At 38.2% G+C, this 27,832-nt stretch overlaps 1 protein-coding gene across 1 annotated transcript in view; it reads right to left on the bottom strand.

The window, feature by feature from the left end:
* Positions 1 to 14,056: 14,056 nt before the first annotated feature.
* Positions 14,057 to 27,832, bottom strand: part of LOC309686464 (collagen alpha-6(VI) chain-like) — a gene marked incomplete at both ends in the record, with an annotated part of 56,176 nt that continues 42,400 nt past the window's right edge. The window contains 6 exons of the mRNA XM_082499164.1: positions 14,057 to 14,121; positions 15,489 to 16,160; positions 17,976 to 18,069; positions 23,410 to 23,903; positions 26,612 to 26,623; positions 27,280 to 27,316. Of these exons, the coding sequence (XP_082355290.1) occupies positions 14,057 to 14,121; positions 15,489 to 16,160; positions 17,976 to 18,069; positions 23,410 to 23,903; positions 26,612 to 26,623; positions 27,280 to 27,316 (1,374 nt within the window). The remainder of the gene's footprint in view (positions 14,122 to 15,488; positions 16,161 to 17,975; positions 18,070 to 23,409; positions 23,904 to 26,611; positions 26,624 to 27,279; positions 27,317 to 27,832) is intronic.

The raw sequence follows: 27,832 nt of genomic DNA, 5'->3' as shown, positions 1-27,832 counted from the left end.
ACCAATGAAGAATATGATCTTGCACACGCTTAGTTTCTGACAAGTTTTCATTACATTCAGATCCAACCCTGCAAACTAGTCCTAGGGGATTAGTTACATTCTGGGCTTACCGCCTTCCCTCCCCCCCATTAATGTTTGAGCACCAGAAGCTACATCCACAGAAATTAATGTAGAAAACTCCCTCTGAGGTAGCGAACATGGGATGGACAATTCAACAATAAGACATTACAATTAATAGAAGTATCACACGATGCTCTAACAGCTACCCTTACTGTAGCACAGAGGATCATTTCAGGAATTGCTCAGAATCCACTGTAACAAAAACACCTACTGCAATTTTGGAAGCAGTTGTGTTCAGGGGCTTGCTGGCTGGGAAATGGCATGTTGAGTAGCATGAAGTAGCACCGAGGACTAAATAGGTCTTATTTTCCTTAACTTCGTCAACACAACAGTTAGGGGTCGAGGCTGAGAATCTGTAGCTAATGGAAGGTTCCCAAGTCAGTGATAAATCTGTGCTGGCTATAGATGGAGAGTATACAAGTATATACTTCATGTTTAGACAGGCAGGAGAAGATAAGATCTACTCCTGATCTATGCTAAGCTCTTTTTTTTTTTGCTCCCCACAGAGGTATTTTTTAAGATTTCTATTTGCAAAGGAAATGCTTAGCCAAAATCTCCACAAAAGTGCATGCTCTTTACAAAGTGATGGGGTCCATTAATTTGATGTCTCCTTGTATGGAAACCGCATCAGCTTTACTAAAAATTTAATGTGTGCAGTGGTTGCAGAATGAGCCAGATGTGCCAAAATGAGCAGTCTGGTGTGGCAGGTATCTTACATCTCTAAAATGATACTTGTTCCATCGGTGCACTTAACACCTTTAGATAATCCCTTCTGTGTAACCACATCACGCTGCTGACAATGAAGCAAACTCTTTACCACCTTTCCCTTAAGTACAGATGCTGATACTAAAATTCCCTGTGAATAAACTTGTTTTGGCTTTCACAACTAGGAGTAAACTAGCACTGAAGTGAGTTGAGATGGATGAAGTTTTCAATAATCTATACTCAGATGACAGAGTAATACTTAGGAAGTAATTGATGATTAAGAAGCAATTGAATTTCTGTAAGTGAGCTACTAGAGCTACCACAGAAGATAGCAGCTCGAAACAGTTCAGTTTTTCAGAGAAAATCTACTTTTGCATGTCCTTGGAGGAAAATACTATGTGCAATAAATATTCTAATACAGTATTCTGCTCAGATTCAACCTTATTTGGTAATCTGAGTCATGTATTTGTTTTTCTATTGTAGACAACTTTTCACCTAACAAATTCTGATTCAAAAACCACACACTATGCACCCGTTTCACAGTAAACTCGTTACACCAGTCACAGCTAGGATGAATATGGTCCCCAAAGTTTATAAATGATATTTTAAAACAAAGCTTTCTCACCAGATGTTAGCCTTTCACAGGAGTTTACACTGATAGCAAAAACAGAAAAAAAAAGAAGTAATGTGGAATTACTCCATGGGGGCAGAGCTCAAGGTTGAAAGCAAGACAAATGCAGGAAAAGTCAGAAATACACTCACCCGGTGAGCAGCCATGAATCCCGGCAGCACTCAGCACAGCCAGCATTTCAAGGGACTAATTCAAATTATGAGAGGTAGTCAGAGGACACAGGGGGTTTACACACGCCCTGCAAGAGTTGGCAGGAAGCTGTTAAAGGCATGGCTTGTAAAAAAACCTCATAAACACTGTTGTTAACCCCCTAACACACACCAGAATTGATTAGGTGAGGAGAGAGAGAGGGGGAGGAATACAAGCATGAAAGGAAGTAGTGGGAAACCCATGATTTTTTTTTTTAGGTTTTTGTTGGTTTTTTTTTTTTTTTTTGTACAATTAAAAGCTTTGTTATGGACTTATGGTCTCAACTAACTATAAGGAGGCAGCCAGATTCAGGCTATTCTTTACCAGATTCCTTCAGCGCCTGAAGTTTTCTTAACTACCAATTTCCTGATTCAGGAGTTTTGATTCTTGTAATGCCATAAAAGTAATTCTGAACAGAAACCTGCAGTTCTGCTTGTAATCTCTTCCATCCCTCTTCCACACTGCTTCGTTAAACTGTCAAGCTGTCCTCTTCTACATCTTTCTTAGCCTATGTAGGTCTTTTTATTGACTGGAAAAAAAGAAAAAAAAAGCAAGCAAACTTAATACCTAAACTGCTTTCTCATTGCTGGGGATATCATTAAAAGCAAAAACGACACAGGAAAAATATCCTACTTCAGGTCCGCAGTGTTTAATAGAAGACATATTTGTGGTGGGGTCTGGCTGAAACACATGGCTCTTTCTTCTGTTAGGACCTTGGATAATTCACTTGAAAGTTTCTGGCAGCGACCTCAGTACATTGCCAATATTATGTTCACTTGAGGATCTCCGATAGTGCAGATTCTTATGACCCCTGAGGTGTTTATTCTTGCTGCAGGACTCTGAGAAGCAGACCAGGTTGTGGACAGCCAAGGTGCAGGAGACAACAATAACTTTGGCTCCTGCAGGGAAGTCATCATCTCTGATTTTAGTGACACTGATTATTACGGTTATTACTTCTCTCATTCTTTCAAATATTTGAGGTGTGACTTCTGTGTGAAAGTCTGAGGCAAACACCAAGTCAGTTGAAGGCACAGGGTATGCTAGCATATCTGAAACACATGAGCAGAGTCTCAAATCACAAGGATTAATAGAAGTAGCCACCATTCTCACATATTTAATACCATTTTGTTCCGAAGACCCACAGATTCACAATATACTGCAGTGAGGATTCATCACATGGAAAATATTGCTGTGTGTTCAGCCATGCTTCAGGAAGACAGTGGGGTCTTCTCTGCCATTGTCTAAGTTTACTTGTAGTGCTGAACTTTTAAAATCAGAGCTGGTTTATTTGAGCTCAGGAATGCCTTCGGATCAGGGTAAGGAAAAGACAACCACACTGCACTGCTGCACTGTAGACAGGTGCAAAGGATGAAGTCTGCTGCACTTCATTTCCGAGGGTGCCGGGAAGGACAATTTTCTGGAGACACAATAGCTTTAATGGTAACTTTACTCACTGCACAGAGCTGTGCTTATCAGCTTATAACACTTGTACAGTTCCCAGCAAAGAAGCTTTCACGGTGTTCAGCTCATTTACTTGACCATGTCAGTGTTTTCAATGACTGCAGTTACAGCATCCTCCAAGAAAGAACTGGGATAGCATAAACTACTGGCTAATTTAGTAGGAAAGGCAGGACAGTTAGAAGCAGGGAATAAGGCAGCTTAAGGAAATACAGGGAGATTAGGAATTGTAAAAGAAAGAGCTCATCTAATGTGTCCCTTTGCCTGTAGCAGGATCAGTATGCCTATGCTGTCCCTCAGGCACATCAGGCACATTTGTATAGTACGTTCTTATGAGCAGGCCAGAAAAGGAAAGTCCACAGCCTCCCCAGCACGCACTGATTTACTTTGCTCTTGATGACTCTTGCCACTTCCCTTTCATGATGGGAAAACGGTGTAAGGAGGAAGAACGGAGATTCAGTGAGTACAGGGAAAACTTCTGTAGCTTCTTCAGGAAAGATGGTCTTCATTTAAAATAAAATGATATCACATTGCTGACAGTTAAAGTTAGACAGGTTTTGGCAGTATATTTAAAGGAAAGAGTAGGAAAGTGGAGAATTGATGCGAAAGAGCGTGATATTTGCAGTGACGTTTCCTCTAGGTTGATGTTAAAAGCTTTTTAACCTCTGATTAAGCCTGGGGCAGAAGTTGGCAAAACTCAAAAGGGACGCTGCAGAGACAAAATCCCATCACAAGAGGGCATAGATTTTCTTACTGGAAAGGTGATGCCATCTGTGGTCCGTTAAAGGAAATTACATAGGCTGCAAATGTGGAAAGCCCAACAATGAAAGACTCCTTTTAACTGCCATGATGACATCCTACTACCATGTGACATTTAAACACAGATAATATTTTTAGATAACATTCACAGCAGCATACAGAAGACTACTATGAAGTAAAAGAAACCTTTCAAAAGGCATAAGTTACAGTAAAATGGAAAACAGAGAAAAAGGAACTTTGGAAACCATATGTAAAATACAATATATAATACGGTATAATATAAAATAATACAAATATATTCTCATGAAAAAAAGAAAAGAAAACAAGGCCATGGCAGATAATTAAATAGGTACGTTGCATCTGGGTTCACCATGGAGGAGTTCAGGGAGGTTCCTATGCTAGAATCCTGTCCCTTTTCTGCACATGTAGGTGATGTGCCACAGACTCTTTCTGCCTGAAACGCCTGCCAAGTCGATAGGAGAGGTTTCAATCAGTAGTAAATTGCCGAGAGCAAGAATTCTCATCAAAAACGTGGTATGTTCTAAAGGGTATCAGGAATGAAACAGCTTGAACTGCTAACTATGATTTGCAGCCTCTTGCTTAAAACTGCTCTAGCACCAGAAGGATGGAAATTGGCAGAAATGATATCAGGTCTTACAGAAAAAATCTGGGGGGTTTATAGACCGGCCTAATGTATGCAGTAGGCAAACTAGTATGAATTATAAAAAGGAGCAGAGTTGGTAAAGACATCGATTAATGTGTTCTGTCAAGGAAGAGCCAACATGCACAGTGAAGGCTTTCATTATAAACCAATCTTTGAAAGAATTCCCAGCAATGTGAACAATAGAGATCTGACTGATTGACTTCCAGAAGACTTTTGACAAGTTCCCCAATGAAAGCCTTCCAAAAATAATTAATGTTGTCACCCAACAGACAATCTTCTCACAAACATTATTAAATATGTTATTAAATTGGTGCCCTCTTACTGTGAATAATGTGTGCAGTACTTCCCCCTAATAATGAAATACAAATAATGCAACCATGTGAGGCACAGAGAACATCTATTATGGGTAAAGAATGGTTTCCATATAATGACTAATTAGCTAGACTAGGAGTCTGCATCTGGAAAATAGAAACCTGAAGAAAGAGATGACAGAGATCTGTAAATAAGCATGACACAAGGAAAACTGAATAGGCATCTATTTGTTCGCTTTCATAATGTGAGAACTATAGAGTATCAAATAACAGATGAGATAAACATGTACGGAGGAAGATGATCTTTCATAAAGCATGTAATTAAGTGATGAGGCTCATTACTTTGGGCTATTCAAATAATACTTAAATAAATTCAGAGCAAAAAAAGAATCCATTAAGGGCTATTAATCACAAAACTGCTATATATAAAAACGGCATGTTGAAAATTAAAGCTGTGGTTTTGCAATAACTTTAGCATGAATTTTCTGACAGGGATGGCCTGTGAAAAAGAATCATTTTATCTGTGTGCACAGGTCTCTGTACAATGGAAGATGAAAATTATATTTTTATTTAAACAGCTTCCTGAATGGAATTCAGTCTTCCATCAAAACAGAAGTGTTTCAATGTTAACAAGACTGTTACAAATTACCTGACTATTCTGAGATTCTAAAAATCCAGCCAGAATCACAAATCCCCTTGCCTTGCAACTTCAAACTCTCATGGGGTTGTATATTTGGACCACAGAGAAAGCAAAGAGTAGCTTTGCTCAGGTAATTTACTTCCTGTCAAAATTAGACCAGCTGCCATAAGGCAGCCAGGTGCCATTGAAGAAGAGGGGGAAGAGAGGGAAAACCATTAGTACTGCAAGTAAAGTAAAGCTGGCAACAGCTCTGAAAGCAGAAGCAAAAGTTCTGTTTCTACCTGGGGAAATAATGGTCCAGATTTTCTTCTCCACCAAGGAGGGGGAAAAGTAAAGTGTTAAAAGTCACTGGTTTTCATCCTCCACTGTGATGAGGTGGTGCTGGTTGTAGTCTCCAAGAAACTCTTCTATTTCAGCTGACACCGTTATGGCACTCTTACTCCAAATTGCAGGGTGGGGGTAATGACTGAAACTTCTCACCTTATGATTTCCATTGCTCACTGATTTCTTCAAAGGGCCAGCTTCAAAGGAGATAATTATGCATAAAACCATCATCTATATATATCTGTAAAAAATGGGTTTTGAAGGAGAGAATCAGGTACTAGAAGAAACTCAAATGGAATGTTATTACAATATATTCTATGGGCATTACCTAGAAGTGTTTTGGTAAGAGAGACCAAGTATAGTCTCTTGGGAAGAGACTATACCACAAAAGACTTTGTTAGCATAATTAAGAAGAAAGAATACAATATTCTTAGGTACATATAGAAAAGAAAGGGACTGCCAAAGAAAGTGGTCTTTCAAGGATTTATGGAAAGAAAGAAGAGGACAAGAAGAGTATAGCTAAAAATCACAGGGGAGACAAAGAACTGAGAATTATGGAAGCTTAGTTACAGACATAATTTTGCTCTCATACCCCAAATAAAGGATGGTTGATGTTACTGTCGCAATGATCATAAGGAGAATATTACATCCCTGAAGGTAACTGGGTCAGATGGGCTAAACCGCAAATGAAAGGCATTTCATGCATGTACACACTGTGTGAAAAGGTAGCATTGCAAGAACAAAATACATTTATTTACCTCATTAAAATACTGAGCATTAAATCTGAAATGAATTTATAAATACACAGATCAACATGAGCTACAGTAAATTGTAGAACTTACCATGTTCTGGCAGAGGCCCAAACATCTTCTATTGTCTTCAGAATGTCAAACTTTTTAATTCAAAATATGAGCTTGGGATTCCCACTAATCTCTTCAAGATGAGATTTATCTTGGCAGTTCTGTGTAAACATCAGGTCTGCCAGTGAGGATGCAGTACAGAGGGTCCACTTCTGAGACGGTTTGTATGATTGCAGTGAAAGTTGTGCTTGTGCAAAAGAGGGCAGAATGCTTAGAAAAATGTTGGCAATGAAAGTCAGGCCCTAACCATCTGGTTTATTGCCATCAGCAGCTGCCAGAATACAGTTCAGTCTTCTTCTCTTCACTCCCTTGAGTTTATTACTAACCAGGTTTGGACAAACCCATTTTTATTACTACATCTTGCAATTTTGGGATACATGAGCAAAGACATCTATTTCAAACACCATTAAAAAAAATCTTATTTTGATATCTTGCTTGTGCATGGTTTTAAAAGAATGATTTCTCCAACAAAAATTGCAAGAGTGCCTTAGTATTTGAAAATGAAATAAAACCAAGAAAAAAAAGAGTAGCAGAGGTGAAACCAGAAATAAAGACAATGTGTAAAACCTGGAAAATCTCCTGGATGGTTTGTAAAAACAAATTTTGAAAAGAATCTATTTCTAAATGTCAGCTGAGTAAAATATACAGGGCACAATGCAAAGGGGATTGCCTAGGGAGACAAAACACTTTTAAAATTTATGCATCGTCATTTTACAATAAAAAGGCAACATGCCTTTTTATACGTATTAAATAGCACAAGCCCAAGGATACGTATTAAATAGCACAAGTCAAAATTTTAATCTAAGACTGAAGCAAGAAAAGCCCATTATGTCTTAAACCATAAAAAGATTGAGAGAAAGAAAAAGTCCCTGGCGTTCAATGACACTTTTCCATCACATGCAAGTCCACTTCACTCCTCATACCGAAAAGTAACATGTGCCACAAAAGTCCATGCCTATCTGTGTATCACAGTACAAGAAAGATTATGCTGAGACACCCATTGGTTTTTCTGTATCGTTTGGAGAAAATGAGCATTTTATGCTGTGTTGTGTTTTGTGAATGTGTTCTCAAAAATTATGCTAGAGCGAAGTGGTCAGGACAAACCAGCCACAGGAAATCATAAAGTCACAAGTAGTGCTGTGGCTACCTTCATATCAAGCATGAAGGACTGAAGAAATTCAGAGCTTAAAGCATGAACAGTGTTAGAGATATGTACAGCCCACAGATGTAAGGAGCTTGTGAGCTGGTCAGAAAGACCATGACAATTTTTTTTTTTTTTTTTTTCTTTAAAATGGTGTGATACATTGTTCTTTCACCTGCATTAATGTCTTGCCAGGCTTCTTATCACAAATTCTTTTTCTGCTAAAGTAATGAGGTAACCAACACAGAAGATAGCACTGGGCTGCTTGACACTGCTGCCACAGCAGAAGTGCAGCAAGGATTCAGAACCACAAGCCTAGTAACGTATGACATAATTTATGAAATAAATTTCTGGGCCAGCTTTTATTGGACAGTTCAGTCAGAGAAAATTAGCTGGAAATCCCCTTCCTGCTTCAATCCAGGTTTCATTTTTAGTTTAAAAATATGACATAATGTAAAATTCTTCAGAATCTGAGGAACTGGATTGGTTTTAAAAGGAAAGTTTTCCATATGTAGAATGAAAATTTGGCCATATTGAGAAGGGAGGGTGGAGTCCACTGATCCTGTTTTTCTACAGGGCTTTTTAGCCTTCTTTCCAATGAAAATAAGGTCAATGCACTTACAGTGTCTGTCTGTCTATCTTGCCACAGTAGAATTGTTAACGTTGGCCAATTTCAACTAAATGTGACACAGAGGTAGAGGGCTCAAAGTTGTGAAGTTCCTGCAGATTTTACAAAGATGACCAGCAGCACAGAGGCTAAAGACAAATTTAATGTCCTATTGAGAGGAAGAGCGGAGGGTAAGCTCAGCTGCAACCTGTACTGTCCAGAAGACACATTGCATATACCCAACCATGGCATGGACGATTATACGCATCCATTTCACCTTGGTGATTCCTTAGGTTTTACTGTGCAATCATCGGCAAGAAAGTCCGAGTGCTTCTATGCTAGACGTGTTAAGACATGTGAAGCAAGAGGCAAGCTTCACCAAGATAGGAGCAGAGGGATCAAACAACTTCAATTCATCTGCGGCACAGAATTAATATGTCTCCACATAGTTTGTTGAGGTTTTGTTTGTTGCGAAATAGTTAAAATAGATGCACATTTTTTGAATAGATGTCATTTTTTGAATTATTTTCTTTGACCATGGTAGAACAAAGGGAAGAGTTTGGAAGAATAAGAACTGGTAGAACTATAAATTAAATGGATTTCAGTGTTCAACTGTGCTGTGAAAGAGTGAGGAGAGAAAAGAGGAAAGGATGCTGAGAATACGCTTATGGGCAGAAGCAGGACAGCTGGGGTGATGGCAGAGAGCAGAGTGGGAGAACTCCACTTTCCAGCCTTCTCCTGTACCTGCCCAGCCTGGCCAAGAATACAACTGTTTCCAATTAAAGTATTAAATCTTCTTTTTTTTTGTTTCTTTCATTTAAATGAACAAAGAACAAAACCAAGGAACGTTGCACAGGATAAAGCATTTTTTCAAATGTTGCGGTGCTCATTTTCTACCCTATCTTCTTTAGAAAAGACCTCTTGAACAGTAGAATGGATAGTGTACTGTTTCCTTATTCCCCCATACTCATCTTAGTTTCTTACAGCTTAATAAAAGAAACAGTAACCAGTCCTTCATTAATACCCATATCCGATTCTTCTTTTACAGAGAATGAATCTCTTCTATAATAATTTTGGAGTCCTTTTGTAAAATAGGTCCAGTAACTTATTTTTAAGGGACTATTAACTATTTTTAAGGCAAGAAACTCATTATAGGACATATTTAAGGTATTTCTACCGGCAATTCTGATAGTTAAAATGTTTTTTTATTTCAGAGCACAACTTTAAAACCATTCTTCCATGTCACATTGGGTAAAGCACAATTCCAAATTAAAGAATGCAATGTGTGAAGTGGTTGGTAATTTTAATATCAGAATGGACACCCTATTTTCCTAAGATTTTTAGCTTTATCTATAAAAAGAAGCTGATTCTGTATTGAACATATTGTAATTAACAAGCTATAAAGAGCTATTGCATATGCTCACTTCTAGCTGTTAATTTATTAAAATCATTATCTGAAGCTTCACAAACGTGCAACTTTTCAGCAGTCATTGTATTTTTCATTTTTATGATGACTTGAAATTATGTAACTCGAATGCAGAGAATGTGTTTTCCCTTTACAAATCTCTTCTGTTTTTCTGTATCAGAACTCCATTACGGCCCAGCTCCTCACAAGGATTCTTGGAAGATAAAGAAAACTCTTTTTTCTTGCACTCTACCCTCACATTTCCCAGATTCCTGCACCTCTGAGGGACAATTCCATTTTGTGAGGCCTGAATGATGCCGTAAATTGCAGAGAGGACATACACATGCTTTCTCATGAAAATACCAAATTGAATTTTTACTTTGCAGTTCTCTTTCATCTGAAATAAATTGTTCTACGTATGCTTTTTGTCCAGAACATTTTAATAAGGAAGTATATACACATTATAGCAGAGCCATTGAGATAAATGGAAATCCTGCAATGTAGCTTAATACACAAGAAAGAAGAAGTAAAACACAAAGTTCATGGCACCTTGCAAATCAGCAGCAGTAAAGAGCCCACATGAACTGAACACTGTGGTAGCATGCAGCTTCTCAACAGCCTCATCTGTGCCGTACAGAGGCTAGATATTAACATCAGACCTCAAATACATTTTCAGGTTTCTGAAAGCAATGGAGATCTTTTAATTCTCAGAGGCATGAGAGACAGGTACAGTAATTTCAAAACAAGTATCTTTCTAGTGGTCTTGTTCACTGAAACATTGAAGATAAACAGACACCTCTCTGGAATGCAGTGTACTTCCAGAATAAAATAATGAACTGCTTCTGTCTGTCTTCAGGTCACTGTGCGCCTTTTAAGGGGAGCACATTCCTTTTCCCCTTCACAGACATCTGAGAAGCAAAGCAAACTAGAACATCTCCTTATGAAGGGAGAAATTGATTTCTTCAGATATTTCTCCCCTTCTTCTGCATGCTCTTTGTATTTAAGATACCAAGTATTTTGTTGAGGAAATCTCTTGCCAACTCACACACTTGATTGAGCCCACAAACTTAATGAGTGCTCCTGTAGGACCCTGTGGTGGCAACAGATAGGAATATAACCACTCTGATTTCTGTGGAGCATTTTAGTCCCTAACAAGGAAACACAACCCACTTTCCCCTCTTAAGGATGCAGGAGAAAAGGAAAAAGGAAAAAGCAAAGCATATGGAAAATAGAGAATCCATGAACTCCATCTGCAATTAATCTGATATAGTCCAATATAGTCTCTCTAAATCCTCTCCAGAGGACCTGAAATCCCTGACTTCTGGCCCCCCACTGACCAAGTGTCTCTCTGCAACCATCATAATTTTTCATAGCAGATACTGCTAAAAATAACTTGTCATCTAGCAGTTTTCAAAAAAGCCATCATCAGATCATTATTTCAGCAAACACTGCTAATGCATTGTTAAGGGATGATGAATAGGAGAAAATCGCATGGGAAAGCCATTTTGTCTCTTCATGATACTGATAATTTTCTTCTTACAACATGATACCTGTGGTTGGTATTCACACCTCGGGAAGGGCATGAAAACTAGAAAGAATTCCAGAAAAAGTTATGAAACATGTTCTAACATCTGATTTCAAAATCCCAAAACTCATTCTCAGGAAACTCAATTTAAGAAAAAGTTAAGAATGATTTACGGGACTTTTTCCAGAACAAGGTCTGCTCCTTTTAGCTAAGCACCTACTGACTATTCTGATACTAACTCTACAGTTCAGTTTGTTTTCACTTTAGTCTTGGAAACAGCATGTTACTGAGAGAAACCAAAATGCAACTCTGCGCTTTAAAAGTCTAGCTGGGAAGAGACAGCAGATGAGTAGAGAAAGCATCAGACTTTCCACCACCCTTAGAGAGGGTTCTGTCAGAAAAGAAACAGAGGTTTATGTGAATCATTCACTTGCCAATAGAGAAGGAGAAAAGTAAAAAGTAATGAAAAGATCAGCTTGAAGCAGGGGCAAGGTTGGAGAAGAGATCTCCCTCCTTCCATCTGGTATTGTAAGGATGAATTAGGATTCATCTAGGGGTAGTTGTTGAATGATGTTACTGTTTTCCCTTCCTGCTCGTTTCTTTCAAATATAGATTCTGCTTTCACCCACAGTCCCTACTGTCTTCAGCTGAAGGGCCTCGCATTTCTGAAAATCGTGCCTTAAATTTCTAGTTACTCCAGGTTTTTTCTTCTTGGTGAAAACTCTTGTTCTTAAAGGAGTATATTTTCTATCATCCTGCAACAATCCTCTTAAGTACCAAGGAGGAGTGAATGAAGTAGCCTTTATGGTGACATGGTCTGCAGACATCTCTTCTGTTTCAAAGCTAGAGATAAACACAGGACACAATCAGGATGTGTGGTGATAAAACATTCACAGGTATAGCTCCTTCTAAATCAGAAGGGAAGTGAATTTCTAGAGAAAATTGCTCAAGCCTGTTGACAGAATTGAATGCCTAATCATAACAAATACAAACAGGCCAGATTACAATTTAATAGGCTGTGAAAAAGAATACATTTTCAGCTGGTGTGGTGTTCTTTCCCCCCTCTCCTCCTCTTAAACGATGCCATTTAAGAGAATTGCAACCTTTGTATACACAGAACAAGAAAATACATATTTTCTCTTGGTATCAGAACGACGTTCTCTGTCCTGACTGTTTGCAGTCACTTCTCTTGAAAAACTAAGTCTTAAAAACTGATCTATATATAGTTAAAAAAAATGCGAGTGAAGACTAGAAATGCTTTTGCACAGTGCATGGAAGTGCAGAAGAATGTATACATAGTTCTCAAGAAAACACAGACTTTAGTGAGAATAAGAAACAAAGTTGATTGTTACAAGTCAGTGATACTGCTATTATCAGCCATCATCCAAGGTAATGTATACGTGAACTGCTACAAAGGAAAACTCAGAACAGGGTGACTGCAAATCAGAGATGGCGTTTCTAAACATAAGAAAACAGAAACAAGACACCACTTAGACACACAGGTGGGGGTCAGTCTCTTCTCCCAAGTAAGAAGCAATAGGACAAGAAGAAATGGCCTCAAGTTGCACCAGGGGAGGTTTAGATTGGCTATTAGGAAAAATTTCTTGACCGAAAGGGTTGTGAAGCATTGGAACAGGCTGCCCAGGGAAGTGGTTGAGTCATCATCCCTGGAGTTATTTCAAAGACCTGTAGATGTGGTGCTTAGGGACATGGTTTAGTGGTGGACTTGGCAGTGCTAGGTTAACAGTTGGACTTGATGACCTTGAAGGTCTTTTTCAACCTAAGTGATTCTATGATTCTAAGAACTCTCAACAGGCGCTCTAGCTATTTTCCTCCAAGAGCAGGAGGAAAGGATTTCAAAAGCTTTGATTTTGCTCATTATTATCCCCATTTTTTTCTAATCCAAGAATTCAGATTCAGGGTCATGCTAAAGCTGCCCTAACAAGTAGATATGAGCTGACAATGTGCCTGCCTACATAACAGAGATTCTTATGGTCTATACAGTAGTAATGCAAATCAGGAAAATTTCAGGAACTTTCACATTGTTGTCAGTTGTGCATCAGGGAAGTAACCCTGAAGACAATAGCTTGGAGTCTTCATGTTTCATATTGTCTTTATGTTTCCCTTGCTGACCTGAACCCTGGCTGCACAGTCCTTTTGCAGCACTTTTCCAGCACGTGTCCTACTGGGTAGTTTATAGAGAATCTCTGCATTGAAAGTGAGCCCTTTGCACTATGTTTCAGTTTCAGAACGGAGCAATGCCTTTGGCAGGAGGGGTCACAAAACTGGCTGCCATCAGTGACTGATTGCCTCAGTTTTGATTTCTCTTTTCTCACATTTAAGCCTTCATGTAACAAAAAAGTAGCATTTTAATATTGAAATATATCATGGCACATGGAAATTTTCAGAAGGGTGCAATGCATAGTTTTAGGCAACTACAAAAGTACGTTTAAAAGAAAAATAATACAAGGGATATCATTAATTTTGTACCACAATTTTAGACTTGTTTTAAAACATAACATGGTATGCTGCCAATTTCTAATGTGTTTATTAGGGTTCAGTTACACTCTTTCTCTTTGCTAATCAAGTAGATTATTAACCAATCAAACAAAAAACTTGTTGAAAACATCCAATAAGAAGAGTGCTCCAAAAGCAAATCTTATTCACCATTAACTCCCTGTTATTCAAATAATTATGTAATGGACTTACAGAGGTCTTTAGTTCTGAAAGTGGAGTCTGCTACACTTTGCCTTGAGCTCTTCTGGTGGGTAGTTGTCCTCACCTGTTGAGAAGACAGTAACAAAATTAATTAGTTTTGTGGGACTTAGAAGATTTTGGCAAAGTTTAGCCTTTTATCCAAGAATAGCTGCAAATAAATTGACTTCATTAATTTTATACACATATCACACACACTATATACATATAATATATGAGAGATGAATGCTATGGCGGTCTGATTCTGCACCCATCAATAGGAAGAAGTGCAATTAGCTTGAATGAAAAAATGAAGGACCTAAATAAATCTAAGTTTAGATGAATGTGAGGATTATATTTCTACTATACTATTTATTTATTTATTTCCTTAGTAAGTTGTTCTGACTTTTTAGCTAAAAGCCACCAACAGTCTTTGAATAACATAATGGCCAATGTCTTTTTAAGTGGTCTATATTCACTATTTAGCACACTTTGTAGAGGATACAGACAATTGTTAGTATGTTCTCATTTTCATTTGACAGGCAAATTTTATATTTTTACAGTAGCAAAATAAGTTAGGTCTTGGACTTCCAAAGCTGAATGATGAGGCAGAAGTACCTAGATCCCACTGAAGGTCAGCTGGAGTTGATCTTTAGTGGAGCAGGGGGCTTGTCAATATTTCACTCATATATAGAGCATTTAGCCCCACAGTTATTTTTTTTCTTCTAACTCCCACCAGTGTAGTAGGATTTCCATATCAGCATTATAAAATGAATTCTAAATTCAGTTAACATTTGCATTCTCCATTGGCCTGTATTTAAACAACCCTGATGATGGCTGATTTTCCTCTCTAGCTATACATTTTTCTTGCTGAATATACAACATATGATCAGGACAAGAACTGCACTGAGGAGTTTCTGCCCTATTAGAAGCCACAGGTCTTGGTGATGTTAGAATCTAAAGGCAATGGAAAACCTTTAATATCTGATGGTGAAGGCACTCTGCATGAGAAAGTTAGTGTTGTTTGTGCTTTTGAAAAGAATGTTTTTATAACCAAATATTTATTTCTCAAAATCAGGGATATTTCTAGGTGAAGAAAAAGCAGCTGTGCTCTATGGCAATGGCAATTTTAGCAGTGCTTCTTTCAGCTTCAAAGCCATATCCATTCCATCAGTTGTTCCTGGCTAAACTCTTTCTGAACTGATGGCAAACAACAGGTCCTATAGATGTCAGTCACCAAAATAAAGACTCCTGGAATGAAGGACAATAGATATAATCTGTGATTTTACCCAAGGAATGAGGCTGAAGACCTCTGTGAAAGGAGAATAAATATAGCCTGCCCAGCAATGCATATCATGAGTACACCCCAATCTTATCCAGTGCTTTTGCAGAATACCAAAAATTCACAGGGAAATAAAAAAAAAAAAAACCACCACCTGTGATGTGATAACTTACTCCTGAGAAAATGTATGAATGGCTTCAGAAACCTCATTACATAGTCAAGTTCAGGCTTGTGGATTCTGCCAAGCTGAACCAAATGCTGTTCCAGAGGACTGCTTGCGAGCTCTTCTAGTTCATTTCTGTCGTAGGACTTTCCTAGTGAAATTGCAAGGAGTGCGTAGCCTTGGCACTTAGCTTGCAGGGAAATTTTTTTTAATGTTCCTTTGTCCCATTGACTTGTTTGTCCAGCAGATATAATGATGATAAGTTTGACTGGCCTTGGGTTGGGAGCCCCTGAGAAAATGTTAGCAATTGTCCATTGTATGGCATAGCCGACGGCAGCCTCTCCATTCAGCTGTTGAAGAGATTCTTTAATGTATCTTCTTATTCGGTCTTTATTGTGGTAGGTAACAAAGTCGAATTCTTTCTTTACTGGCCTCTTCCCTATGCCTGGTTTGAAATCTGACAGTGCATGGCTCACCACAGCTATTCTGTCCCCTACAACAGACGTTTTTGGATGCAAGGAAATGTTGAATGTAGTGACTGCTTTGCTCATGAAGTCTTTGACTTGCTCAAATTCAGCACCACTCATTTTCTGTGAACTATCCAGAATGAAGGCAGCATCCACATACGCCCTCGGTAAATGGGGCCTGGGTTGTTCACAAAAAGTATCTGGTTTACATTTGTCTGCAAAAGAATGTAAAATCAATTAGCATTTTTTTTTACACAAATCAAAAAGCAAATACGTAACAATGAATGTGATCACAGATCTAAAGTGTCAGAATGGCCAATTAAAAAAAAAAAAAAGAGAACAAAGCCACTAGAAAGACCTCAATGCATGTTAGGAAAATAAAGGCTGGGTCAAAACACATAATTATACACCAGGTTCTGCAAGACAATTGGTGCTCTATTTCCTACTGAAATAAAAAAAAAAATCACAGGAATAGAGTTGATTACATTATAATTGGGTTTTTTTTGACAGGTTTACAAAAAAGCAAGATGTAGAAAAAATGTGAAACCAGGTGCTTAATTCCCATTAAAATCAACGAAACCCCCAAACTCTCCTATTTACTTCAGTATGCATTTGACAAGGTATTTAATTTTTTTGTTAGGACAGAGATCACTACACACACCAATCATAGCGACTTTTTATTGTTTAGGCAACATATCAGAATGTATTTACGTGGCTATTTATGTAAAAGTTTTATTCCTAACTAATACAACTGCTGGAAGCCTTTTGAGGAAATCTAAAATATTATGGCACTAGGAAGAGAAATCAATGCTTTTTGAAAAAGCACTTTGGGTCAAGAAAAGAAATGGCATTTTCAGAACTGCAATTTTTCCCAGTATTTTAGAAAGCATAAGGGTCAATCTTCACAATTATGTTCTTCACAGAAGAGAGTCTTTGTGGTATTGGTGACCTTCACCAAATTATTGAGGACTCTGGTCAGGTGTCAAAGCTGATCAATATTCCAAAAATTACAAAATTACTGCAGTCAAGATTTCAAAACATTTGCTAATCTTTTAAACTACTTTCCATGAAAAGTAACTCCACTCAGACTCAGAACATACAATTAGATTGTCCAGATTCCAGCAGAATAACCAGTCTTTCTCTCAAGCCGTTACGTGTCCTAATAGCTGCTGCGCTGCACAAATTCATCATGAAGAAGTCAGGGCACTTCACATGCCTTGAATGTCAGACCATTAGCTGAGTCACAAAATGAGATATTCCTTGTTAACCTGTCTTTCTGACTGCTGTGTGTTCCAGTAGGAATACATAGGGGTACTCTCCAGCTTTACATAGTGATGAAAAAACCAGAAAGGATCTTCTGAAGAATAAGGAAAAGGAAGGAGATAAGGATGTAGGCTCTAGCCTACTTGTCTTCACTAGTCTGAGAAGATACTGGTTTCATAGAAGAAGGCATTGATTATCACTGCTCCAGCTTCTTAAGGGTTAGTAAACTTTGTCATGCAGGATTTTAAAGCTGAAGGACACTAGTAGCCTTGCTCTGTTACATTTAATTAACACTTGTTTTTAGGATGAAATTCAAGTAAATGCATTACTTTCAACCAGGCATTCTGGTCAGACAAGGATTACAATACCCTGAAAGAAAAGCATGTGCTCATTCGAGGTAGAAGGTCCCAGAAAGACAGGAGTGAGTAAGGAAGCGGCTCTAGATGTTTAACACCACATTTGATAAAGCTTAAGGTAGACAAACATGTTCTTCCAGTTTAAGTATTTTCCCTTGAAATGGATTTAGCAGTCATGACAATGCAGGTGATAGGTTGCCTAGGTTGATAGATAATGTTCACTGGAAACAGACTCTACTTTAGGAATTCAACACATCAATAAGAAACAAGGCCAAATAATTTTGTTAGGGTTCCGTACGGCCACAGCCATGCCTCAGCCCTTTTTCTTATCACACTGCTCTTCACTAGGCAACTCTACACAACACTGTTTTTCTCCTTTAATGACAGTTCAAAATACTGTATTGGTCTTACCATAGCACAAAGTGCAGATGTGAAATCTTCGTAACGCTTCATTATAGTGTCCATCACGAACATTTAGCACCTGAAAAAATCCAGAATCATCCACCTAGAAACAAAAAATAAAGATGGCAGGTAAGTACTGCTGAGGAACCGCTCTATGATTTCTTGCTGGGGATGAAGTGTAAATTTAGCACACAAACTTGGCCCAGGAGACCCATTGCAGGGGAGGGGGTGGAGGGGAAGGATGCACTGCAGACAATTAGTGCACATATCCCAGCTACGGTAATCTCATATACACTTGCTCCTAATTAAGCGTTAAGATGAAATAAAACCATTTTTCTAGCACTATTGTGAAACAAGCGAATTCATATGTATCTGTGTCAACGCTAGAGCCTCAGTTGACAGATCCCAGTGGAAGTTCTGCATTCTTAGAGTCTGATAAAACGCATGACATACATACAAAGATTTTCAAATGTAAAATATTCAACATGGTCAAAATGTCTGGCAAAGGCTTCAGATAGAAAAATTATCTACAGAAAAAAGCAAACTAAGCAATCTGAGTTGATGGCTGTGTCTCAGACATGCAGCGATCCCTTGCAAAGTTGGGACCTATCTAAAACACTATCCAGGGTTTCTAAAACCAGATTTCTTGTCCTCTTTAAAATATTACTTCAACATTTGGATTTGTATCTAGCTTTTTCTTCTTAAAATATTTTTAAAAGCTACTAGTGGACACAAGGGGAAATCAAATCATGTTATTGACAAAAAGCTAAATATTTCATAAACATCCATACATGTGTTTAGATATATGTATTTATACATATGTATTGTTTCCACACATTATCATATATTACTAAACTGTGAATAAACTATCATAAAGGCAGCCAATGAAGTCTGGCATACACAGGAAACAGCACCGAGCTTTGACATTCTCCTAAAAAGAAGTTCCTTATCACACAGACACCCTGGTTCTGCTAGATATCAATATTTATGCACCTCACAGGAAAGAAACCAGAATGCTTTTTATAGTACTATTTGTCTGTATCCATAAAACCTCCATGTTTTCTTGTGTCCTTGTGCCAAGGCACAGACCCCTCAATGGATATATCTGCCTGGGTTCTCTCACAGCTTAAAGGGACAGGCAGTGATAAGCAGTGATAATGAACAGTTAGCTTTATCCACACCAACAACACTTTCAAGAGCTGTGGTTACTTTGGGGAAGTAACTAATTTCTTTCCTTCCTTCTGTCCTTCCTTCTTTCCCACTATCCACCATGACAGTTCACCTTTGGGGAGTTACTCCAACAAGAACTTTCTTCAGAATAAACACAAGGAGGATTTTTGGGTTCGCTATCATAAATAAAGGGAATGGAATGATCAGAATATCAACTGTCTAGGCCAAAACTTCTGGGAGATTTCCAGTCATTGGGTGTCAGCTTTTTGGATCACTTCCATCCTCACTCATGAACTTTTTATCCGGACAACTGTTGTTTTTCCTTACCAACAGATCTGAAACAGCAAGACTAGTTATTTGGTTTTGCTTGTGCCCTACCTGTGTCTGCCCTTGCACACCACTTGCTCTACTCTAACAAATGCAACTTGATACAAACTTCCTTACATTTACAGGAGGTAAAGGTATTTCTTCCTTTCTTCCCTACTTTATAAAGTAGGGAAGAAAGGAAGAAATACATCCTTTAAATTCATAAAATCCTTCCTATGTAGCAATATTGTAATTTCCGCAAGGTCATGTATTATTTTTGGTGAACATTAACATAATATAAATCAATAACTCCATTTTATTCATGTAAAAATTTTCCATGTCTTCCTCACAATTCTTTTTTCATTCCTCATCAGGCAGAAAAAAATCTCTCAACACAAAATTTATAGTTATTGTACAATCTTTTTTACATGATTCCATAGAAATACATCCTCACTCAGTAACATATTATTTAATGCCAAGTGTATGTCATTGAATTTGGACCTTTCTGTCTAAAATGCAATTACACAATTTCCTAGGACATTAATAACACATAAATCACATTTCCCTGTCAGACCACTTGGCAGTATTAAATGAAGTGCTACAGTTAAGAAATCTTTTCTAACACTTTTTCTTTACAGCATGTGACCAGAGCCTAACGTCCTTTCAGAAACTAAGCAGCAGAATAATAAAAATTAATCCATACTTTAGTGAACTGGCATGATACAGCAATTTATTTTAGAGCATAAAGTCTACCTGCAGTACTTGTACAAAATACAAAAAGAGCAATATGACTACTAATAATTTTGAGGTTTATTACTTAAAATATAAGAAAAAGGCAGAAACTACCTTAGAACATGTTTTGAATTTGCATTTGCTGCTATATGGGCAGCTTTGATTCACCTGACTTTGCAAGAGAAACAGTTGGCTTGAGGATTTTGAAGTCGTCAGAGATAAGGGCCATCTACCTTAATAACGTAACTCTAATAATTGATTTTGCAACAATGGATAGGAGAGATTTGCAATGTGTGCAGCAACATCCAACTAAGTAGCCAGGCTACTCAGCTGAACCATGTCTTCCAGCTCCAAAGACTTCCTATGCTCATGCTGTTTCACAGTTTCTCCTTTGTGAAAATGGTGCGTGAATTGTGTCAGATGCACTGCCTCACAATATGCCTTTTCCCGGTGTCCCTTCCCGGCACTGTGCTCATAAGGCAAGACGGAAGAAGCCCATTAATTGGGCTTTCATCTACTTTCTTTAGAAAAGTGTCAGAGAAAGGGCAGTAAGATCACAAGAGGAAAGCACATGAGGTGTCAAAGTGCTGCTTATGTTCCTGAGAAGTTACTTTGTAAAGTGAACGTGCATTCACTCATAGGTAAAAGTAGGACAGACACATCTACTTAGGAGAAGATTGCTCTGCACCAGAACAGACAAGCAGAGGCATTTTACAGTTTTTCCCTTGAAGCAGAAGCTCCACACCATTCCTTCTTCACCCAGTTCCTCACAATAAGGAGCCTCACCCGATATGAGGCAGCACAAAGCAAAACAGGACATCTGCCAGGCACACAGCCTTGAGAGAGAGTACCCTCACAAAAGCTTTTTCAGAATGATTCCTCAATACATATAGCTTCCCAGAAGCCCATGAAACAAGAAGGGAGGAAAGAATTTAGCACCATTCTTGATCATGAACACTTTCACAAGCAATAGAAAGATGATGCTGCACAGAAACATACCTTTGAGATGCACATCTCTACACATCACTAAAGATGGCCTGTTTTATAGATTTTGTATTTAAACATCCACCTAAGGGTCTTTAGCAAGACAGTATGGTGCTGGTAACCCAAGGTTTTAGGAAATTATTCACTTCTACTCTCACAGAGTTCCAAACACATTGATCCACAATGTTCCTACAGACGTTTCAGTAGTTTTAGGGCACCTCCATGATAAATACTAAAAAGAGTACACACCTTGAACTGGCATAGATATTTCTGTGAGAAAACTCCAGCCAATGTCTGCCATATTCTAGAATACTGAAAATCCAATCTACAAACACAAGCCTACTCCTAACTTTGTGTTCCCAAGTATGTGATCTCATTTCATTTGTAGAAGTGACAGTCAGGACAATTGTTTACAATTAGGGAAGGAACTTGGAAGCAAAGAGATAATGGAATAGGCAGAGAAGAATCTTCAGTTGCATTGACCCTATGTAAGAAAGAGAGACCTTAATTAAAAGATAAGTACTCTCTGAGATAAAGCCAGCAACCTCATTTTAAAGCTTTTTCATAGAAAAAAAAATTCCAGCACGTGAACCATTTGCCACAGAAAAGAAGAGAGAGCTTCTGAAATATTTTGCCAGGAAAACACAATATACAGACCTTGGGAGAGATGACCACACTGGTGTCGTGGTTTAACCCAGCCAGCAACTATGACCACGCAGCCGCTCGCTTGCTCACTACCCCCCCACCAGTAGGTTAAAAAGAAAAGGGAGAAAAGGAGGGGGAAACAAACCCCTCATGGGTTGAGATAAAGACAGTTTAATAGAACAGTAATGGAAGAGGAAAATAATAATAATAATGATGGTAAAAGAATATACAAAATAAAGTGATACAACACAAATTGTTCTCACTACCGGATGATCAGTTGCTCAGCCTGTCCTGAGCAGCTATCGCAAATCCCTGCCGCCCAGCCAACCCCCATTTATATACTGAGCATGACGTCTAGGGTATGGAATATTCCTTTGGCCAGCCTGTCCTGTCTGTGCTCCCTCTCAGCTTCTATGGGAAGCTGAAGGAGTCCTTGACTAATATAAACATTACTTAGCAATAACTAACAGTATGTGTTATCAGCATTAGTCTCATACTAAATCCAAAACACAGCAGCTACTAGAGAGAAAACTAACTCTATCCCAGGTGAAACCAGGATAACTCCTGTACTACTCACATCATATTTATTTCTATGTACGAACATTCCAAAAGGATGATGAAAAGGACCCTCAGTAAAAGCTCTCAAGTCACACTGGCCTAGAAAACAAAGCTTGCCTTCTAAACTGAGAAATTGGTTTTAGAATCTCTGATATTCTTGGCAGTGAAAGTAGGTGTCCTTTAATAATCTTGCATTTATCACCTTGATGAAGATAATTGACAACTAGTAACAGGGCCACAAGGAGAAGCAAGGAGCTTGCTCCAGGTGCACTTCAAGAACTGTCGTCTTCAGAAATCCCCAGTGTTATAACACTACATTTTTATCCTCACAAGAGTTGATCCCTGAAGTCCAGACAACAAGAAAAACACAGACAGTTCTTGCTATCTTAACTATTCCTGTGCTTAGTTCTTGAAAAAACTTAGCATGCAAACATGCCAATATAAGACATTAGTAGTGTTTTACCTTGCGTTCAATATTTTTTTTTTTCTTTCTATTCATTGCTACACATATTTCATATACATTAAAGCTATGGAAATGCTAGTACAAAGTTTTTTAACTCTTAATAATTTACGATGCATCAGATGCATTTTCCATAATTCCACCCTCTTCTGGTAGCTTCTTTGCCAAGCGATAAAACAAGGAATTTGAACTTAGCTATTTACTGTGCCAGGCTTGCTGGTACATTGAAGGTTTTTCTAATAAACACATTCTGTGAGTTTTTAGTATTTTGGAGTGAACCATTATTGACCACGAAATCTCTCCTCTATAAAGTTATCCATGTATTTTATGGTCTGCACACATTATCTTTGTCGTGGTCTGCTACAGTATTCTTACAAAATCTCCAGTATTTCCACACCTTTTATTAGCATCACTAAAGATTAACTGATAGCTACTATTGTGCACAATTTGGATCAGATTTTGATACAGGTGAGTCGCTATGCTCAAGAGCATTACATGTGGGATAAGCATGACCTAATACATTTAAGGTTTCTTATTTCAAGCTAACATTACTAAGCATAAAGAAGAAAAGTTTAGTAAATTTCTTACCAGGAAAGATTGGAAGCTTTGGAGTGTGTTTTTTAAAGCAATAACTACTGGAATGACTTCTGCTGCACTCATCTCCAGGACAGCTTGTTTAACAGAAGATGCATCCGCGGCTGGTCCATGGCTGAAAACCACAGCTATTTTTCTCACATTAGGACCTTGTAGAGTTCTCTTGAAAATGTTCTTGGCAATGAATCTCATCGCACCTCCAGTGTCCCGTTCACTGAAGGATCTCTGGTAAGAAATATTTTTTAGTGCGTAGAGTAGCTTATTCTTGTTGTGAAACTCTGAGAAGCGGATCAGGGGGTGGGTAACCGAGTTGTAGGAAACAACAGCGACTCTGGCTCCCACTGGGCAGTTGCTGTCTCTGATTCTGGCCTCGCTTACTATCGCTATTATAATCTCTCTCATTAGTTCAAATGTCTCAGGAGTGAGTGTCCTAGAGGTGTCCAAGGCAAACACCAGTTCTGTTGGATATACTGGGCATTTTGGTTTTCCTAGGAAAAAGAAGAACAAAATACACCCCCAAATTATTTTGTTCCCTTGCATCTCAGACACGGAGAGTAATGCACATAAAAGCCATACCTAAAATGATGTAATGCTAAACCACGTCCTGCGCTTGATACATGCACAAAGAAAAAGAGGGAGCCAAACAAAAATCTGCCCAACTTATATTGAAGTGAGGGACAGAAGAGTACAAATTGCTCATTCTTATGAAGATGTTTTACAAAGATATTTGAAAAATAGTGCTAAATCTTATTAGGGCTATTCTACTGATGGGGAAGCTGCAGCACAGAGAGTAAAAGTGGCATTTCCAGCATCATCCAAGCAGGACAACGACAGGGCCAGGAGTAGAAATTATCTTGGGTTTTGTCCAAATTCTGACAGGCTCCACATTCACCTGCACTCTGAACCAGTGGGATGTGAGTCTGATGCAGTCTCTGCCCTCCTTGCTGGGTGTGCCTGCAGAGGCAGAACCTACACTACTGACCTCAGAGTGAGCTTGCAACAGCCTGCATTGGGTTGTGTAGAAGTAGCCTGTATTTCCAGCACACAATATTCCCACTTTAAAGCTCTTCTTGGGCACAGTGTGGGCTTACACTAACTCAGGTACTGCCGTGCAGCTCAGATACTGATTTGATGCTATTATTACTACATTATTATTAGGAGCTCTGTTAAGATTTGATAATGCATGTGACACTTCTGGAGAAAAACACATTTCATCTTGTAATTACTCCAGCCATGATACTACATCTAAAACCAGAAATTGTGTTGAAGAAGATAATTTGCTGTAGCATGAAGAAAAATGTAATTTAAAACCCACAGGCTATAGAAGGTAACATAACTACAGTAATAACAGGATCATTTATCTAGCACTCATGAAAGGAGGAGATTACTGACTTACTATTCCAGCCAAATTCAGTGTAGGACAAAAATTTCATTATCATTTCCTTTACAAAACTGGTATCAGAAACACTTGGGCATGGAACATACCAAGTACTGAAGGATGCTGAGCCATAACAGAAAGAGGATAGTTATGAAGAAAAAAACCCAAAGGAGAGTAGTATTGAAATCAGAACAAATAAAGAGGAAAAGTTTCAAATTAATAGGTGTAATAAAATTATTTGGCAGCTCATTGTAAAGCAGTGGAGGAACTGGTGGGAGTGAAGTTAAGAACAGACGAGAAGGTCAGAGAAGGGACAAGAAAGAAAATTAATCTGCAGTGCTGAAACTGCAAGATAATTAGAATTATGAAGGGTCAGAGAAGGATAACGCTAGCTATATCTCTCAGGGACAAGTAGAAAGAAACAAGAAGAAAGAATATGCACAGGAACTGAACACCACAGCACAGAGAATAGGAGAAAATGACAAAAGAGGAACACGTGTTATTTTGGTATTGCCAACAATTGTCCACTCTTACCAATGGGACTAAAACAAATACTGCTGAAACAAAATGATACAAGGCACTAAGAATGCCTGTGAACCTTTATTGCAAATAGAAACCTGTGATGTATAAAAGATTTGAAGGAACTGCATCGAGTTTTAAATGCTCTTTTTCAGTTCAGTTTCTCCTACCTACCTTCACATGAACAGTTCACAACACATTGTCCCAGTTTTATACCCAGCACATGTGCTGGTGTATATTTGGATGGTACAAATATGTCAAGCACCATGTTATGGTGGGGTGAATCTTCGACTGCTTAATATTGCACCTACTCTTTAGGGAATGGAAATGAGGGTCATACATGCAGTAGTGGTTAAGATAATCACCACTATTGGCATTAAACGAAAAGGTTATGCCTTGATTTTGAAACTCACAGCAGCCAAGTTTATGCAGGAGAAATTTATCACAAGTAAACAAATCTGAGCTTTTGAAAAGTTTTACATAACGGCAAGGTAAGGGGATAGGATAATGTTGAAAACGTCAAAAAATAGAAGGTAAGTAAGATGAGTAAATAAGGTAAGTAGAAGGTAAGTAAGATGAGTAAATAACATTTCTCTTCAGAGAAAGAAGGAAGCAGATGTGCTAGATGGCTCAGCAGATCTGTTTTAGGACTTCAGAGACTTTAAGTCTCTGCTCTCCACAGATTTCCTAGGCTTACCATTTCTATGCCATGCTGCTCCACCCTCAGAGTGGGACTAGAACTTATCTAGATGGCAAGAGCAGGTATGCGTAGTAGAAGAAATGTCTGTGTTACCATGCGCGTTCCTCAAAGCATATAGAAACTATGAAGCCCTAGTTTGCTTAGGCTTAGTATAGCCAATCACAGAGATGTGATATTTGAAGCTGAGCTAGTGATGGCCAAATAATATCTTATGGTTTTAATTAAAAACACCTACCACAGCTATGAATATTGACATGTTTAGTCTCACTGAGTCATTAATGGAGAGAGACAAACTGCAGAGGAAGCATCTAGTGACTAAACACTTGCATTTTAGATAGCTAATTAAAAGGGGATATATCTCCTATCCTACACATGGATTAACAAACTACAGCTCCAGTTCAGTAAACACCTGACTCTCTACGTATGATTTAACCCCTGTGAAGGGAACACACAACTCCGAATGTTTGATTGAGTGGAGCCTAATACTACAAAGGCGAAGTAGTTCACAGCTTATGAGCTCTCTGCTAGGTCAGTCTGACAAACGAACACCACTATTCTGTCTGTCTAGTAACAGTAACATAGCAGTAAGCAGTACTCACCATCCCAGCAAGCTAAAGAAAGAGAAAAAGAAAGATTAATTGAAAAATTTTGCATCTGAAGAGTTTTAAAAATAAAAGATGAAATCACTGGTGGAACATACACTGAATTTAGTTTCCATAGTTCTACAGATTTTGGGACTTTCAGTGACTTAGGATGCATGCATTATTGACTTCCGCTGCTATGGATGCTTGCAAAATTCTCTTTGGTTTTACTGGAGAATGGAGTAAAATGACAAGCAGGACCTGGCCCTGCTCTAAACCAAACATTTTCATTGAGGGGTTTACACCGGAGTTTAGAGATAGAAATATACCATTAGTTGTAGAAACTCCCACTATTTGGCATGGCCACTTTCTAAGGAATTAGGATAGGTAGACTAGGAAAAAATAACGCAAACTTACTTCATGTTAACTGGAACCACTGGATACCAAGACACTTAACATTTCTAAAGAAATTATATTACAGTAACTTTGGCAAAATACGTTATTCTAAACAAAAATTAATTTTGTTTGCATTCTGAGCCCTAACTTCATTTTTCAAGCACTTGCCTGCTAAGACCTTAAATCCAGAGGCATGCTGAACACGGAACTAATGTCATATTAATAAGACAGGGAAGAAAGCAAGTGATGATATTCGGGCTTACAACATCAAAACAAGATTGAATGCTTACGGCTGTGTTTGCGGACGTAGTCAATGAGTTCACATGTCTATGGACAAGAACAAAAAAGACATACATGAGCACGTGAATACCGAATGAGATGGTACATAGTGTGTGTTTGTAGCATGGAGAGTGCTAGAGATACGTACAGAAAAGGGGTCTTGTCCATTCATTCCTTTACTCCCCTAAAAAAAAAAAAAAAAAGGGAAAAGATTACAGTAATGTTATCATCATCTCACCTAATTGCTCAGATATTTTACTAATCACAGGGAAATAAATAAATAAAAAAAAAAACAACAAAAAAACCCAAAGCAAAGGGCTGATTGCATTACATTACCTTTTTATATATTTTATTTAATATCTACCATGATTTGGGGATATTGGAAGTCTACAGTAGAACTGAAGGTTTCTAATACCTGTTATGTGTGGACATTTTTATTTCAGTAAGGGTGAGAAAAGATCAGTATTTTGGTTTGCAAGGACAGACCTCTAGTACTTTGACAAATTTTTGTACATGGCTCTTGCAACGAATTTCAGCTATGGTCCTATTTTGAAGCTATAAGAA

The sequence above is a fragment of the Vanellus vanellus genome (assembly GCF_965231255.1).
Source record: "Vanellus vanellus genome assembly, chromosome: 2".
Lineage (NCBI taxonomy): Eukaryota > Metazoa > Chordata > Aves > Charadriiformes > Charadriidae > Vanellus > Vanellus vanellus.
The sequence above is the reverse complement of the archived record's forward strand: the minus strand, read 5'-3'. Positions and strand labels throughout refer to the sequence as shown.